At 38.8% G+C, this 17,543-nt stretch overlaps 1 protein-coding gene and 1 long non-coding RNA gene across 2 annotated transcripts in view; one reads left to right on the forward strand and one right to left on the reverse strand.

The window, feature by feature from the left end:
- The window catches only part of LOC311624437, a 152,572-nt gene that overhangs the window by 74,048 nt on the left and 60,981 nt on the right, over nt 1–17,543 (forward strand). The window lies entirely within an intron of this gene.
- Nucleotides 201–17,431, reverse strand: POLR3F (RNA polymerase III subunit F). The gene is made up of 9 exons (XM_084887660.1): nt 17,262–17,431; nt 16,146–16,263; nt 12,118–12,185; nt 11,561–11,628; nt 9,202–9,314; nt 7,608–7,751; nt 7,306–7,413; nt 5,862–6,053; nt 201–3,716 (listed from the first exon to the last, which is right to left on the reverse strand). Exons 1-9 carry the CDS (start codon nt 17,321–17,323, stop codon nt 3,639–3,641), a joined length of 951 nt encoding a protein of 316 aa, XP_084743786.1. The 5' UTR covers nt 17,324–17,431; the 3' UTR covers nt 201–3,638.

Consider the following 17,543-nt stretch of genomic DNA (forward strand, 5'->3'; position numbering starts at 1 on the left):
TTAGGTAGAGGCAGGTGAGCAGTTGAGAGCCAGCAATCCTGGATTGAGAGGAATGTCCAATTGCCTGTTTAGTTCCACTGGGATCAGGCCTAAATGGGTGGTTGGACATCCCTCAAGGGGTCCTAGATTGGAGAGGGTGCAGGCTGGGCATAGGGACACCTCCCACCCCCATGCACAAATTTTTTGCACCGGGCCTCTAATGTATTTTATATTCTTCCCTGACCCACCATCTAATATGACTCAATTTGAAATTACTTGACTAGTTTGCTTAGTTGGTTATCAGAAAAATCATGGCTCTGTAAAACTCATCACCAAACTAAGATCAGAGAAGCTTCATTGAAGAATCCCACATAAACTATTAGTTTAACTGCCCAACCTGGGCATGTGCCCTGACCAGGAATCAAACACTAAGTCAGGCATGCTGGGCAGAAGCTTACTTTCTGTTTTTATTGATTTTAGAGAGGGAGAGGGAGAAACATCCGATGAGAACCATTAATGAGCCATCGAGTCATAGATTCTCATTTTTGTATATGGCTCATTATTAACTATAGCAAGGCCTTGCCAGACTCCAGGGAATATCCAATCTCAGGTGAGCAAAATATCTTATATTAAATGAAAATCAACTGTAGGATCAGGACTTCACTCACAACTTGATTTTTTGGTGGTGTCACGAGTCTAGAGCCCCACTATTTGTTTTGGTCAAAGTTTACTCCAGTACAAAAATATACATTTGTCATCGAAGGTGCTGTATTTTTAAATTATTGTCTTTTTCCTTCAGCTAATTTTCACAATTTAAAATGTGCTATGACAAAAAGGTTTAAAGAGAATCTTTATTCTAGTGAGGCAAGGGACACTTTTATGTTTTAGCCATTGATTGTAAGCTTTAAAAATAAATCTCTGGGGGAAAAAATTAAGACATAATGCAGAATCTATATTTAAAATTGATTCCTGCTTTCCAATGCGAATTCTCCTCCAAGTTCAGTTTGCTTATTAAATAAGACTATACCTCTGTGATAGGCCAGGTCCCCCGAAGGACAGATATTATCATTCCAATTCTCACTAGTGGTAGAAGAGAAATCTGTACTTTACAGGCTCCTGGATTCTCTGTATCTCATGTATAATATATCCAATACTTAAAAAATGTTATTTGTTTCAAAGAGCTAGTGTCATCAAATGCTAATTCTATATAGCTGGCCACAGAATTTGATTCTTAAAAATTGGTTATTTAACTGAATTTATTTTACTAATCCCATTTATTTCAAAATAACCCTTCTGGTTGTCCACTTAGCAGGAGTGGGGAACCTTTTTTCTGCCAAAGGCCATATGGATATTTATAACATACATCTTTCATTCAATGTAAATTTATATTGATAAATTTACACTCCTAGATTTGTTGAATTTTGAGTCCCCTCTATAATTGCCTTGTTGGGTCAGACCAAATAGTTTTGTGGATCTATATAGCCCTCTTGCTGGGTGTTCCCCACCCCTGGCTTAAGAATATCTCCAAACTGGTGTTTGAACTCAGGCCTCAGGAGTAGCTGAGCTTGAATTCCTTTCCTCTGGTATCACACTTTTGGCCTAGCCAAAGAAACTTTTTAATATTATATATAATTATAATTTATTATATAGATGTATTTCTTGAGATATGTGTACATATCTTACCATTGCCCAACTCCACTCCCATATATGCCCTCCCTCTCCGAGTTTTGCGTCCATTGTTTATAAAATATATTTTTATTGATTTCAGAAAGGAAGGGAGAGAGTGAGAGAGAGAGATGGAAACATCAATGAGGAGAATCAGTGACTGGCTGTCTCCAGCATGTCATCAAATACATTTGATTGAACCCGCAACCTGGGCATGTGCCCTGATTGGGAATCAAATCGTGACCTCCTGGTTCATAGGTTGATACTCAAACACTGAGTCTTGCAGGCCAGGCACATTTATTTTATTTTATTGCTTTTAGAGAGGGAGAGGGAGAAACATAGATAACCATCAATCAGACACCCCCCCTCCCCTGCCCCCTGCCGCCGATCAAACCTGCAACCTGGACGTGTACCCTTACTAAAATTGAACTGGGGACCTCTCTGTGTATGGAGTGATGTTCAACCAACTGAATTACACTGCCCAGGGCAACACAGAAACTTTTAAATGGAGTTAAAAGGGAAAATACAACAGCTGAGATCCTAAAAAGTCCTCCAGCTAACATCTGTGGAACACTACAAACAAGCTAGTATTTTTTATATGTCTAAAGAATGAAACTGAAAGTGGTATTAGAACTAAGGACAATGACAATGGCTTTCTGCTCAGTTTAGACATATTACATCATGAGTTTTAGAACAGAATAAAGAAAAGAAATAAGTCTAAAATAGGACAAGAACAAACGAATGGTACCCCTTCCCAAAATAAAGTCTGACTAGAGGGCAATGGATTATTTTTGGTTTTAATGTTACTTAAATAATAAGAATATAGGAAAAATTCTATTAAATAATACAACTGAGCCACAGAGTGAATTTGTAAGACTTTAACAAAGAAGGTCTAGAGGGAAAAAAACCCTTTTGGATGAGAATAATAATATTTATGGACTGAAAACATCCTTGACAATAGTTATTTAAGTTTGAGGTAAATGCAGTAGCTTAATCCTCCAAAATATTCCTTTTTAAAAAAAATATTTTTATTGATTTCAGGGAGGAAGAGATTGAAACATCAATGATGAGAAAGAATCATTGATCAGCTGCCTCCTGCATGCCCCTACTGGGGATTGAGCCTACATCCCAGGCATGTGCCCTTGACCAGAATCGAACCTAGGACCCTTCAGTCCGCAGGCCAACGCTTGATCCACTGAGCCAAACTGGCTAGGGCAGTGGTCGGCAAACTCATTAGTCAACAGGGCCAAATATCAACAGAACAACAATTGAAATTTCTTTTGAGAGCCAAATTTTTTAAACTTAAACTTCTCCTAATGCCATTTCTTCAAAACTGACTTGCCCAGGCAGTGGTATTTTGTGGAAGAGCCACACTCAAGGGGCTAAAGAGCTGCATGTGGTTCGTGAGCCACAGTTTGCCGACCATGGGGCTAGAACAAGAATACTTCACATAAAAAGGAACAGAATGTGGAAAAGAATGTTCCAACTATCCTCTCTATTCATACCCCAATTTGCACAGACTGTTCTGCTATTTCTGCCTTTCCTGTTTTAATTTATTCTCAGTGGAACCACTGAGGAAACAGAAATGGTGACAGTGAACCAGATATAAACAATTTCCAATGAAGACCTTAATAAATAGCTTTACAACAAGCATTTTTAGGCTCCGGCTATTATCCATTGGTAAATACGCATTTGTTGGGTTCTTTTTTTTTTTGGACAGTCAAATCTTGAAAGCTTCAGATGTTGTCCTCCAGAACTTCAAAGTATTTTATTTATTAAAGAAGGGATTTCACTTACCTGCTTTATATTCTGGTGGCTACTCTACCAATATAAATTTAGTCTTCATAGATTTAAAAAATATATTTTCATAGCAGTAAGTCTGTATCCATTATTGTGAAGTTTGCTTTCAAGGGAAATTGATCTTTCATCATGAGTTAAATAATTTGTTCCCAAAATAACTTCATTTGAAAGATGTCATAAAGTTCCTAGCTCTATTAAAATTCAAGCCATTCTGTCATGTAAATGCAGTTAGAGGGCGAAATCTCACCACCTTCATGGCAGTCATCAAAAACCTTTAAAACAGAAAAATGTTTATATTCAAACTGAAGTTTTAATTTATTATACCAATAAAGTCAAATTAAATGTCTCAAAATTTTATTAAACTATCCAAGACCCAACCATTTACTTAAAGCACTATTAAAAACAAAACTTTCAAGTTGAAAGAGATTAGGTCTGTATTTAAGGACATACTAATTATTAGGCCTGCCCTGTGATCATAAAGTTACATAATGGGAAATCTTTTACTATAGCATTAAGATGACCATGCTCACCTGCCCACTGGGGAAAAGGCTATTAGCAGGTAACACAGGAATACAAGGGAGATCTATACATAAGAATGACTTAGCGCAGGGGTCCTCAAACTTTTTAAAGTGGGGGCCAGATCACGGTCCCTCAGAGAGCTGGAGGGCCGGACTATGTGAACTACTAATTCCTACTGTAACACCTCGGCTGAGCTCACTGCCCAAAAAACCTGGCGGGCCGGATTAGACTCCTCTGCGGGCTGCATGTGGCCCGCGGGCCGTAGTTTGAAGACCCCTGATAGCCGAAACCGGTTTGGCTCAGTGGATAGAGCGTCGGCCTGCGGACTGAAAGGTCCCAGGTTCGATTCCGGTCAAGGGCATGTACCTTGGTTGCGGGCATATCCCCAGTGGTGGGTGTGCAAGAGGCAGCTGGTCGCTGTTACTCTCTCATCGACAATTCTAACTCTCTATCCTTCTCAATTCCTCTCTGTGTAAAATCAATTAAAAAAAAAAAAAAGACTTAGTTTTGACTAATGAAATGTTTCCTGTTTAGCTACTTTCCTTTTTGTGAAGGGTGCTGAATAGAATTTCCAATATGGTAGCCTTTTTTCTAGTAATTGAAACCATGGCATAGAATGCTTAGATATATAAAAAGGGCCAGTATCTATAATAATAAAAGCATAATATGCTAATTAAACTGGACATCCTTCTGGACGAAGCCAGGGCTGCAAGGGAAGCCCGGGTCCCAGGTGCCTGCTGGCGGACAGAGGGAAACCTGGGTCCTGGGTACCAGAGGAAAGCTGGTGCCAGCAGCTGGGAAAGGAAGGCCTATTCTTTTTTTTTTTTCTTTTAATATATTTTATTGATTTTTTACAGAGAGGAAGGGAAAGGGATAGAAAACTAGAAGCATCCATGAGAGAGAAACATCGATCAGCTGCCTCCTGCACACCTCCCACTGGTGATGTGCCCGCAACCAAGGTACATGCCCTTGACCGGAATCAAACCAGAGACCCTTGAGTCCGCAGGCCGATGCTCTATCCACTGAGCCAAACCGGTTTCAGCGGAAGACCTACTCTTGCACGAATTTTGTGCCTCGAGCCTCTAGTAATGAAATAAAACAGATTAGCAGCCCATGAATATAAATGTGATGAGGGCTGGGACAGTCCCTATAGCACACAGTTGGCACTCATAAACTATACGGGAATGAGTGAATGAATGAATGAATGAAGAGTACTTGGGCATACTGCAGGGGAAAGAACATTACCTCTGAATTTGAATCCTGGTTGTTACTTCTAAGCCACATGCTCTTAGGTCTTTTTTGGCCTAAGTTCCCTCCTACTTAAGGGAAAATAACTCCAGTAGCTCAAAGGGACATAAGGAGGATTTAATGAAACCACATAAATCTTCAAAAACATGTCTATGCTATGTTCTCATGTTCTCAACAAATTTCATTTCTCACACTACTAAGGTTAAAAGATTAATAGTTGTCAAAAATTGTCCATTTTAGCCCTAACTGGTTTGGCTCAGTGGACAGAGCATTGGCCTGTGGACTGGAAGGTCCCAGGTTCCATTCCGGTCAGGGGCGTGTGCCTTGGTTGCGGGCACATTCCCAGTGGTGGGTGTACAGGAGGCAGCTGGTCGATGTTTCCCTCTCATCCATGTTTCTGGCTCTCTATTCCTCTCCCTTCCTCTCTGTAAAAAAACCAATAAAATATATATTTTTTAAATTGTCCATTTTAAAACACAGATCTCTTATGTAAGGCAATGATTTGTTCATTAAATATCAAGATTACATGGAGGTTTGATTAATTCTTGGTCAACCCTGAGAGTCAGAAAACTGGGGTGTGCTTATTGGTACGTTACATGGCATTTGCACTTGGAGGTAGTCAAGTGTAACGTGAAGTCTCTTGAACTCACCGGGCAGAGTCCACACGGGGCCCGGACCAAGCCCGTAGGTGGGATGATTGGATTGACTGCTCTGTACAATTTCATGTGTCCGTCTACACTGCCAACTGTGCCTTCCTTTGCAGCGATGATAGTCATCTCCACTTTCCCATCATATATGAGTGTATTCAAGATGGTTTCAATGTCCTCCATGGACAACTCTACCTGTAAAGGAAATATATTAAAAAGGAAACAAAAAGGACAAAGACACATCCTTTTGGAGGGAGTTAAAAACAAGTCATGGAAAACACAAAGAGGCTGAACAATGATCCAAGTTAGCACAAACCACTCAAATGCTACAGACAGAAAATCTTACCTCAAACTGACTTTCATATCTTTGCTCTTTTATGTAAAACCTACAAGTCTTGTAAAGTCAAGTTTGGTAAGAATTGGATAGAGATTTATAAAATGCTTGAGCAGAAAGGTACTTTAAACATAAAACAGTCTTTAGTCAAAATCACTAGTTTATTTATAAATGAAAAATCTGGAAAATGAAAAATGACTTGTCCAAATGTTCACTTCAATTTCTTCTTTGATCATGAAAAGTATTCAGCACTATTTCCTTATGTATAGGACCTATGTAAAAGTCTTCAAAAAATATGCCGATACCACCATATATCTCATAAGAGAAAAATACCAATAAATGACAGCTGATGTGATGAATGTTGGCACATATATTGAAATGTGCCTGCCCTAGCTGGTTTGGCTTTGTGGATAAAGTGTTGGCCTGCAGACTGAGGGTCCCAAGTTCAATTCCAGTCAAGGGCACATGCCTGGGTTGTAGGCTCGGTCCCCAGTGTGGGGCATGCAGGAGGCAACCAATCAATGATTCTGTCTCATTGTTGATGTTTCTATCTCTCCCTCTTCCTTCCTCTCTGAAATCAATAAAAATATATTATAAAAGAAATGTGTCTAAGAAAGTCAGAATAGCCGAAACCGGTTTGGCTCAGTGGTAGAGCGTCGGCCTGCGGACTGAAGGGTCCCGGGTTTGATTCCGGTCGGGGGCATGTGCCTTGGCTGCGGGCAAGTCCCCGGTGGGGGGTGTGCAGGAGGCAGCTGGTCGATGTTTCTCTCTCATTGACATTTCTAGCTCTCTCTCCCCCTTCCTCTCTGTAAAAAATCAATAAAAATATATTAAAAAAAAAAAAAAAGTCAGAATAAACTTCTGAAAGTGAAATGTACTACGGTACCAGGCTCCGCTCTGCTGCTCTGTCTCCCAAGCTCAAATACACACAGTTCCGATAATGCCAATGGCAATGACCAACTTTGCCTAACTGGCTCAGGATAGTACTTTTTCAAAGTGGGTTCTGCAGAATATTCACAGGTTATCCCCTGAAACAATGGTCTGGGTCAAATGTGTTTGGAATAAACTATAAGTTTTAAAAAATAAGATAAAAATTAGAAACTGAGTTCTGACCTTACTGATCCCCAATTCACAGATATATTTCCACACTTCATGGGATGAAGCAAATGAACTATTTCTTTGTATCATTGGATTCTGTTTGCTTTCTCGGGCTGTTTCTGCCTATAAGGATACATAAATCTTAGCAAGAACACAACTGTTTTCTGAATACAATTTATACAGAGTGAAATCAACAGAACATATTTTATTTAGTAAAAATTACCAATTTAATATGCCTATGAAACAAGATCTACAAAATTAAACATTCTTTATGAAGAAACTTAAAAAAAATGATTGTTTATTCAACTATGCCTTACCTTGGTTTGTAGGAACTTAAAACACTGTTGGTTAAGCACCTCTACAAATTCAGATTCAAAATCCTGGTCACTGTACCAGGCTCCACCAGTCACAGACCGGTCTGGCTGCAGGTTATAGAGCATATACACCTTTTTCTTTGAGGCCTAGGAAAAAGCATGCACAGAAGAGGTGCTTATAAGCTAACAATCTCCTAAAACTAAGATGTGAAAAAAGCTCAGAACATTAGATTTAGATTCACAGAATTATTGTGAAAATGGTATAGAATTCCAGTTACCTTATAATGTTTTCCCTATTATTAGCATCTTAAATTAATAGGATACATTTGTTACAATGAGGAACCAATACTAATATATTATTATGAACTAAAGTCTACACTTTGTTCATATTTCCTGAGTTTTTCCATAATATCATTTTTTTCTGGTCCATTTCCCCACCCCAAGATACCACATTAGATTTAGTTGTCATGTCTCTTGAGGTAAATTTTAGATTGTGACAGTTTTTAAGTGTTGTTATTGATGAACTTGACAGTTTTGAGAATTACTGGTCAGGTATTCTGTAGGATGCCCTTAATTGGGATGCCCTTAATTGGGATTTGGTCAATGTTTTTCTGATGATTAGACTGGAAGAAAGATCACAGAGATCAAATGACCTTCTTATCACATCACTAGAGGCCCAGTGCACAAAATTCGTGCTCTTATGGGCGGGGGAGTCCCTCAGCCCGGGCTGTGTCCTTTTGCAGTCCGGAACCCCTCAGGGTATGTCTGCCTGCCAGCTTAGGCCCAATCCCTGAGAAGCTGGCCTTGCTGCTTCGAGCTACCTCGGAGGTGGGAGAGGCTCCCACCACTGCTGCTGCACTTGTCAGCCGTGAGTCTGGCTTCTGCCTGAGGGGCGCTTCCCCTGTGGGAACGCACTGACCACTAAGGGGCAGCTCCTGCGTTGAGTATCTGCCCCCCTGATAGTCAGTGCACGTCACAGCGACCGGTCATTCTGGTCATTCCACCATAATGGTCACTGGGCTTTAATATATATAGATAGATAGATAGATAGATAGATAGATAGATAGATATAGATATTAAGGGTATCTGACTGTCACCAAGCGATGATTGTCATCAATATGACTTATCAGTGTTGACGTTAACCTTAATCACCTGGCTAGCTGTAGTGACTCACAGTTTCTTCACTGTACTTTTTCCCCTGCCCTTTCCTTGGAAGAAAGTTATTATGTACTACCCACAATTAAGGATTAGGAATTATGCTCTACTTTTTTTAGGGTGGAGTGTCTACATAAATTTGAAATTCTTCTCTATGGACTTGTCTAATATGTCCCATTTATTTATTCAAACATCTCCTGGTATGGACTTATGAAAATTTATACTACTTGGTTTTGAGTGGGTAAGAAGTGACATATCTAAGCAGTATCTCCAAACCAATTATGAGCTAAATTTTAAAATATATTTTTTGATCAGTTGTTTTAAATCACAGCACAGTTTAAAGAACAATAAAAACTTGAAATATAATTGGAGTAATATATAATTGGAGTAATAATTGGAGAAATATAATTGGAGTAATTGGAGGAAAGTGAAAACTACTCACTGCTACAGACTTAACAGCTTTGATAAGCTTTTTACTTTCCAAATTCTTTAAAATTTTGTTAATTTCTGTTAATGGCAAATTACTTTTATACCGGATGTCTCTGCTCCATATTCCTGTAAGAAAGTAAAATAAGTTTAAAACTATAAGATTTGTGCTTATAATACCATTGCTTATATCTCATTCCAAAACCAGCAAAATATATATCTATAATATATATTGTTAGGGCACGACTATAGGAAAAATTAAGTGACATGGAGGTAATAAGACTCCACATAAAGTAACAAAAGTATGCAAAACAATATATGCTATATGTTCTATTTTCTATAGAAATTTCTTAGAATCCTAGTGTGGAACCTTTTTAAAAACAAATAAAAAGGATCTTTTATAATGGAAGAAAAATCTTGAATGTTATTAAATTCATGCAGTCATGTGCTACATACTGACATCAGTGATGGACCGCATGTATCCTGGTGGGTCCAAACGATTATAATAGAGGTGAAAATTTCTATTATCTGGTGTCCTAATGTAGCCCAACTCATTACTCATGTGTTTGTGGTAGTGCTGGTATAAACAAACCTACCAGTCGTATAAAAATACAGCATATACAATTATGTACAGTACATAATACTTGATAAGTGTCTATTTTACTGCTTACATATTTACTATAGTATACATTTAATCATGAATTTAGAATGTACTCTTCCTACTTATAAAAAAAAAGTTTACTGTAAAACTATGCTGCAGAAGCCTCACTTATTCCTAGTCTCATACATTTCGGGTTTACTGTGTCTCTTGATTGCATTCTTTTCTTTTGTGCTTGATTTAATCTTGTGTTGTTTTTATACAGTAATATGTTGTAAAGGCTTGTAGTTTAGGAGTAATAAGCCATATATCATATAGCCTAGGTATGTAATAGGCTTATATCATCTATGTTTGTATAAGTAAACTCTGTGATATTTGCACAAGGACCATAAAATCACTTAACTATGCATTTTTCAGAACTTATCCCTGTTGTTAAGTGGTGCTTGACTGTCTCTTCCACTCCCTCCTGTATCCCAACCTCTGTTTTCTATAAATTTCACATCAGATTATATATGTAAAACACAAAATTAAGTTTGGGCTACAGTCAGCTGCAATCTTCAAGGGAGAGAAAAAAACTGTTTATGTGAGCACCGATGTCCATATTACAACACTACATTCAGGAGATGGAAAATAGGAAGATTATAGTTCTTACAGCCACTCAACAGCCTGCACAGGGAGGTATAATTTTTCTTTCAAAGAAAGAAAGAGTGTTATATGTGAAAAGGGAATATTATGTAAAAATATTTTGCCATATTTTCTTCCCAGTGCAGAGGCATAATGAGATAAGAACTTTTTTCAACACAGAACGGCTTTTTCATTCATCTATTTTTAGTGGTTTCACATTATAAATGTTAAAGCTAACAGCCGAAACCGGTTTGGCTCAGCGGTAGAGCGTCGGTCTGCGGACTGAAAGGTCCCAGGTTCGATTCCGGCCAAGGGCATGTACATTGGTTGCGGGCACATCCCCAGTAGGGGGTGTGCAAGAGGCAGCTGGTCGATGTTTCTCTTTCTTGGATGTTTCTAGCTATCTCTCTCCCTTCCGCTCTGTGAGAAAATCAATGAAATATATTTAAAAAATAAATAAATAAATAAAATAAATGTTAAAGCTAACAGATCAAATATATCCTAAATTGTAATAACCAGCAATTTATTTATTTTTCTTTATAAGCAGCAATTTAGACATAGTTCTTCAATGAAGTTAGAGAAACTAAATAGCTGTTCTGTGACCTAGTCAGACACTGCCATACTGCTCTATACATCTGTTTGTTTTTTGAAAAACCAGAGATTTTATTAGCCACAATTTACATGTGATGAAGAAACTAAGGCTTTCCTAAGTATAAAGAGGATTAAAAAAAGGACCTTAACTTTTATTTTGGATAATACATTCACATGGTTCAATATTTGGAAGTTTCTTTCCATTCCTGCTCAGTTATCTAATCCCTGCCTCCTTTGAAGCAACAATGACATCACTCCAGATGTTCTCAAAGCATATGCATAGTACAGGGTGGGGCAAAAGTAAGTTTACAGTTGTTTGTATTGAAAATAATACAATAATTAATAAAAAAATACACCGTTTCGCATACTCACAACTATAAACCAACTTCCTCTCCCTTCCCACTCTCCACCCCCGCCCATGTAGAAGTATATTATTTTCCTCTCCTTTTTATATAAGTGGCAGCACAGACACTGATCCATTTCCCAGGAAGACAGAATCTCAGTCCCTATATCTGGTCCAAAAGTCAATGTTTTTTTTCTGCTTCTTCTTTCACATGCTTACCTTTATTTCCTGCATCCTCTATGATCTGATATACTAGTTTTTCTTGGTTATCTGATCCCTTCATTTTACTGCAGGGGAATAAAATAGAATTAAAAAGGCAAAGAGGTACAGGATAATCTAATAATCTACATGACTACTCCAATGAATCAGCAGACAAGGTCATCACATTGACTTATTTACTAAAATAAGAACTTACCTTAAAAAGAATGAGACAGGACTGTATGTACCAGAATGAAAAGATGTCCAAGACAGAATAAGTGAAAAAAACAAGTTGCAAGACAGTATGAATAGAATGATCCCATTTTTTGTTAAAAAAAAAAGAAAAAAAGAGAGATTATATATAAATATATAATCATTTATATGTATTTATATATCTAGAAGAAAAAAAAAATACCAAATTATTATAAGCAGTTATTTCCAGGAAATGGGAACTCATGATAGGAGGCAGGGGTGATATGCAAGAGGTTTACATTATGCAATTCTGTATCGGCTTTTTTTCAAAACATATATTTGGTAATAATCAAAGTTTTCTTAAAATGATGTGATTACGTGCTTACCCAGCATTCTGAGAATCCTTTATTCTATACAGAAGACCTGTATTGCTCCGTAAGAGATCCAACTGACCCTAAAATTTTTAAAGATAGAACATAGCAGTGAATTACTTTGGAGATACATAAAATCTAATGACAAATGTTAATATATTCTTTATTATTTTACACAGACTATATATACTACCTCCCATAGTTATTTGTCAGTTCTTGAGATTTAAATTTCTCCCATCACATATGGTGCATTTTTAAAAATTTAGCTCTTTATCTCATCATTTTCTAAAATATTAATATCTAATAATTACTTATATGCTTGATCCTGGCTTGGTTATATAATCAATGTATAAAGAATTATAAACAAGCATCTTTAGAACTTTTAACAGAAAGTTCACTTGTCCTCAATAAATTGTGATTCAAATAAAAAAAAATTCAATAAATATAAGTATAATACAAATAAAATATAATTTACATAAAGTTCAAATAAAAACTAACATGTAAAAACATTTTAAAATATATATATATTTTGATTTTTTTTTTTTAGAGGGTTAGAAACATTGATGAGAGAGGAACATCGATCAGCTGCCTCCTTCACACTCCCTACTGTGATGTGCCCTCAACCAAGGACATGCCCTTGACTGGAATTGAACCTGGGACTCTTGAGTCTGCAGGCCCACGCTCTATCCACTGAGCCAAACCAGTTAGGGCTGTAAAAACATTTTTTTAACACAATGATTAAACTTTACAAAGTTAATAGTGACATTTACTGATATGTGTGATTTCTATTTGTTACATGAAAATTAGGCAGAAGATGCCGAAACCGGTTTGGCTCAGTGGTAGAGTGTCAGTCTGTGGACTGAAGGGTCTCAGGTTCGATTCCGGTGAAGGGCCTGTACATTGGTTGCAGGCACATCCTCAGTAGGGGGTGTGCAGGAGGCAGCTGGTCGATGTTTCTCTCCCATCGATGTTTCTAGCTTTCTATCTCTCTTCCTTCCTCTCTGTAAAAAATCAATAAAATATATTAAAAAAAAATTAGGCAGAAGAGTCAACTAATGAAAAAAAGATCCGCAGTTTTGTTTTTCTGTAAAAATCAAAAGTAAGATAAAGCATGTCTTAACATACTTCTAAATTTCCCTGGGTCTGAACTTAGGAGCACCCAGATGGCTGTACCACTGGGCTTCTGGCAGTTTGGGGAAGATGTGGCTAAGAGAGGCCCCATTTCCATGTTAAGACTGGGCAGACCCATGATTTGGAAATGGGTTTACATATGGCTGAACAGTAATACCCTCCCTCCCTGGACACCATTAAGTAGCAAAGCTGAACTATTATACGAAGCTCAATTTAGAGGTTCCATTTGGTTATTTAACTCAGCCTATGAACATTTAATGAACCAGTACTGTGATTGTTGTTTGTGGGTACGAACATGAATTCTAAAAGCAAATCATACACCTGACTTCAAACCATCTGGATGGCGTTAAGATAGAGGTGAGTAATGGGTGGGATGGGCTCTCAGAGGAGCAGCTATGGCCCAATCTGGGATTCAGGGAGGCTTCCTGGAGACAACCACAGAGCCGAGTCTTAGAGGATAATGAGGAGTTCAGTCTATTCTGATAAGCTTTTTACTTTAAAAAGAAGAGAAAGAAGGGCCTTCTAAGCAGGGAAGACAGCATGAGCAAAGGACCTGAGACATGCAACAGCATGATGTGGTCCCTCTGAAACCTAACTTATGAGACACAATGATGGCAAAAGAGGAGGTAGGTAAGGAAGATAGAGGCTCAATGGGGTCAACCCGTGAGTTTTGACTTGAATCTCTAGCACTGAAAGAAGTATTTCTGATGGGGAAGTGACTTGGTCAGATCTGTATTGAAGATACATCAGACTGCCTGCTCTGAGGCAGATGGAGCCAGGAGAGCCAGTTGGGATGCACTGGAATAGTCCAGGTAAAAGCCAAGAGCCAGAACACATGCAGGGGTCATAGGAATGGAAATGGGGGGATAAATTTGAGATGTATTTAAGAGGCAAAATCAGTAATAACTTGTGATTGATAATTGCTCTTGCTTAAAACTCTTCAATAGCTCCACAACTGACTACAGCCTATAGCCAACAGGACTGGCAGTAGGTGGGGTCAGTCACAGAGATAGTAAAAGAGAAGGAGGTACTGAGGATGATTTCCAGACAGAAAGGAAAGGGTTGAAAGAGTGGTCAAAGGACAAAAACATTTTCTATTGCCACAACCTCCCAGCATCCCTTACTCTATCTTTCCTGGAGCTGAAGAGCTTCATCATAATGAAATGTCTAGAAATCATCAAGAGTCTTTTTTCCCCTGGTGCTAAAACAAGGTTAGCAATCTGGCTCACTGCTTGTTTTTATAAATAAAGTTTTATTGGGACACAGCCACACCAATTTGTTTATGTGTGGACCATAGCTACTTTCGTGTTTTTTTGTGTTTTTTTTTAATTTTCCTAATTTCTTCTTCAGGAATTTTAAAAAAATATATATTTTATTGATTTTTTACAGAGAGGAAGAAAAAGGGATAGAGAGTTAGAAACATTGATGAGAGAGAATCATTGATCAGCTGCCTCTTGCACACCCCCTACTGGGGATGTGCCCACAACCAAGGTACATGTCCTTGACCGGAATCGAACCTGGGACCTTTCAGTTCTCAGGTTAATGCTCTTTCCACTGAGCCAAACCGGTTTCGGCCATAGCTACTTTCTTGAAGAGTTATCTCTTATAACAGAAACCAAATGGCCTGCAAAGCCTAAAACATATACTATCTGCCACTTTATACAAAAAGTTTGCCAACCCCTTCAACTAGTAGGTTGAAGGGAACATTTTAACAGAAAGTTCACTTGTCCTCAAACCTCCATATCCAGAGCCCTTAAAAATCCAACAACGCTGATTTAAAAAAGCAAATCAGCCTTAGCCCTGGCCAGGTAGCTCAGTTATTTAGAGTGTTGTCCTGATAAACCAAGGCTGCAGGTTGGGCCACATACAAGAAATCAATGAATGCATCAATAAGTGGAACAACAAATTGATAGTCCTGTTTTTCTCCCTCCCTTCCTCTAAAAATACATAATTATAATAATAATAAAAAGCAAACCAGCCTTCAGATGATTCCTTATTTTAGAAATATTTTACCTAATTGCTATTAAGATCAACATTCCTCAGGACATGGGAATGTTGATGATAGGGGATAGGAAGGAGAAATAGGTAGATTTCGAACATGCGGTACCACTAGGACAGGAGAGAATGACATTAGGGCTCCAGGAAAACTGAAAAGGTAAGAATAGGTAGGAGGGCTTCACTAAAAAACAAACAAACAAAAAAACAAACAGAAAAGGTAAGAATAGGTAGAAGGGCTTCACTAAAAAACAAAAACCCACTGCTATCACTGGGGGCTGAGCCTGCACTTCCTCCCAGGGACCCAGCACTGTTGACATTTAACTGGACTCATTCCTGCCTCCTGAAATGCTCAGTGAGATTGTGGAGTGATACCTTAATGAGGTGGTTCTGTGACGATTCACAGAAAAATCAGGGGATGTGTTTCATAGGGAATGGCCAACACCGGGAGTAGGAAGCAAACAGAAGGTCAGAAGAAACTATGCCTATGTGCCTTTATGTATCTTAATGACAATTAGGTTAACAAATAAAGCAGTCTGAGCTGTTTCCTGGTTTAAAATCTTATCAGTCACAACCTAACACACTTTCAATGTTTCTTTTTTTAATAACAGTGTTTTATTTTTTAAATGTATTGATTTCAGAGAGGAAGGGAGAGAAAGAGAGAGAGAGAAACATCAATGATGGGAGAGACTCATCCATTGGCTACCTCTTGCATGCCCCACACTGGAGTTTGAGCCCAGAACCCAGACATGTGCCCTGACTGGGAATCAAACCGTGACCCCCTGGTTCATAGGTTGATGCTCAACTACTAAGCCATGCTGGCCAGGCTCTTCCAATGTTTTTATGACTAATAATAGGAAATAATGACAATGGTAATTAAAAAATGTAATTACATTAACTAGTTGGATTCACCTTACCATAGACAACAGTCTATTGATTGCCACTGCCCGCTGCTGAGCTTCTATATGAGGCATTTCATTTTGAATTACTTGGTCTGTGATTCCATGAGGAAACTGATGACATAATTCTATAATCCTAGGAACAAAGGCATTAATGATATTCTTATTTCAAGTGGGGGGGGGGGGGACTAGCAGAACAATTTGAAATTGTGTCTTCACATTTAGCAGACAGTCTGGGTTTCTATGATGGTTCTGAATCAAAGCTTTCAAAATACATGTTTACATTATTATTTAAGGGAAAAATTTTTCTCACTAATATAAATTCTAAATTAGAACAAAAGTCAAGTGAAAAAGAAAAAAAATATTAACGCTGCAGCTTCAATTTTCTCAGATGCAAGTACACAAAGTTAGGATACAGTGTATTGGGCAGCCATAAGTCTGCAAGCAGGAGCCAAATCAGGTATTTCTGGTGGGAAGCCAAAATTTATGACAATTCACAACTGGGACCCGTTTTTGGAATTATCCGTACCAAACAGAAATAAGCCCAAATATTCACAATGTCATGGGATCCTCATTTGCTATTCATACTAGCTTGAGAAAACTGGGGTCTTTAAAAACTATGTGGTAATCTAACAATAGTAGCGCACTGCTAGAGAATTACAATAGTGAGAGGCTTTAGGTGCCCTACAATCTTGACTTAAATTCCGCACCGAAACCATTTGTGGCTTAGTGTTGCTTTGTCATCACAAACTGCACCCTGATTTCGCCCACACGTCCTGTCATGGGAGTTCCCAAAGCGACAAGGGCCACTTGGGAGTCAGAACACGCATCCTCCTCAAGTCCTTAGGTAAAAACGCCATTTCCTGAGCGTCGATCACCTTCACACAGGAAGGCGGTGCATCATCACAACTTCCCTAACAGCATCGGGACAGCTACACAAAATTGCAAACTGTCAGAAACTCCTTCTGAATTTCTTAAGAGTTGTGTTCCTCAGGAGTGGGAAGGGGATCCACACCCGGCAACCCCCTCCCTGCGTGCTCACTGAACTTGTCCGGTATCTCCCGGCAGTCCCCGGAGAAAGGGTCCGGCTGCCCAAATGACCCGCCGGGAACCGAGCCTCACCCACTGACTCACCTGTTTTCTATTTCTACTGGATCCGCGTCGGGCGGCTGCAGCTTCACCTTCACCTCAGCCATGAGGACGCGGTTTCTTTACCAGCGGGGTGAGCTGTGCCTATCGGCCCGAGAACCAGCTGTGCCAGGCGATGGGCCTTCTTCCTCGTGTCGCAGCCGGTCCTTCCTTGTCTGTCGGCTTGAGGTGGCCACGCCGCGCCTGCTCCGCGTCACTCACGGGCGCCGCTACATCCTCTTTAAAAAAAACAACAACACATTTCCCCCTACATCCTCTTATTATTGC

This window comes from Pipistrellus hanaki (assembly GCF_964339955.1).
Source record: "Pipistrellus hanaki genome assembly, chromosome: 6".
NCBI classification, from domain to species: Eukaryota; Metazoa; Chordata; class Mammalia; order Chiroptera; family Vespertilionidae; genus Pipistrellus; species Pipistrellus hanaki.

Coding starts and splice junctions, on each gene's coding strand:
- POLR3F (XM_084887660.1), bottom strand. CDS start 17,323: ATGGCTGAGGTGAAGGTGAAGCTGCAGCCGCCCGACGCGGATCCAGTA. Junction 16,264..17,261: donor CCAGTAGAAATAGAAAACAG/GTGAGTCAGTGG, acceptor CTTTGTTCCTAG/GATTATAGAATTATGTCATC. Junction 11,629..12,117: donor AAGGATTCTCAGAATGCTGG/GTAAGCACGTAA, acceptor ATTCCCCTGCAG/TAAAATGAAGGGATCAGATA.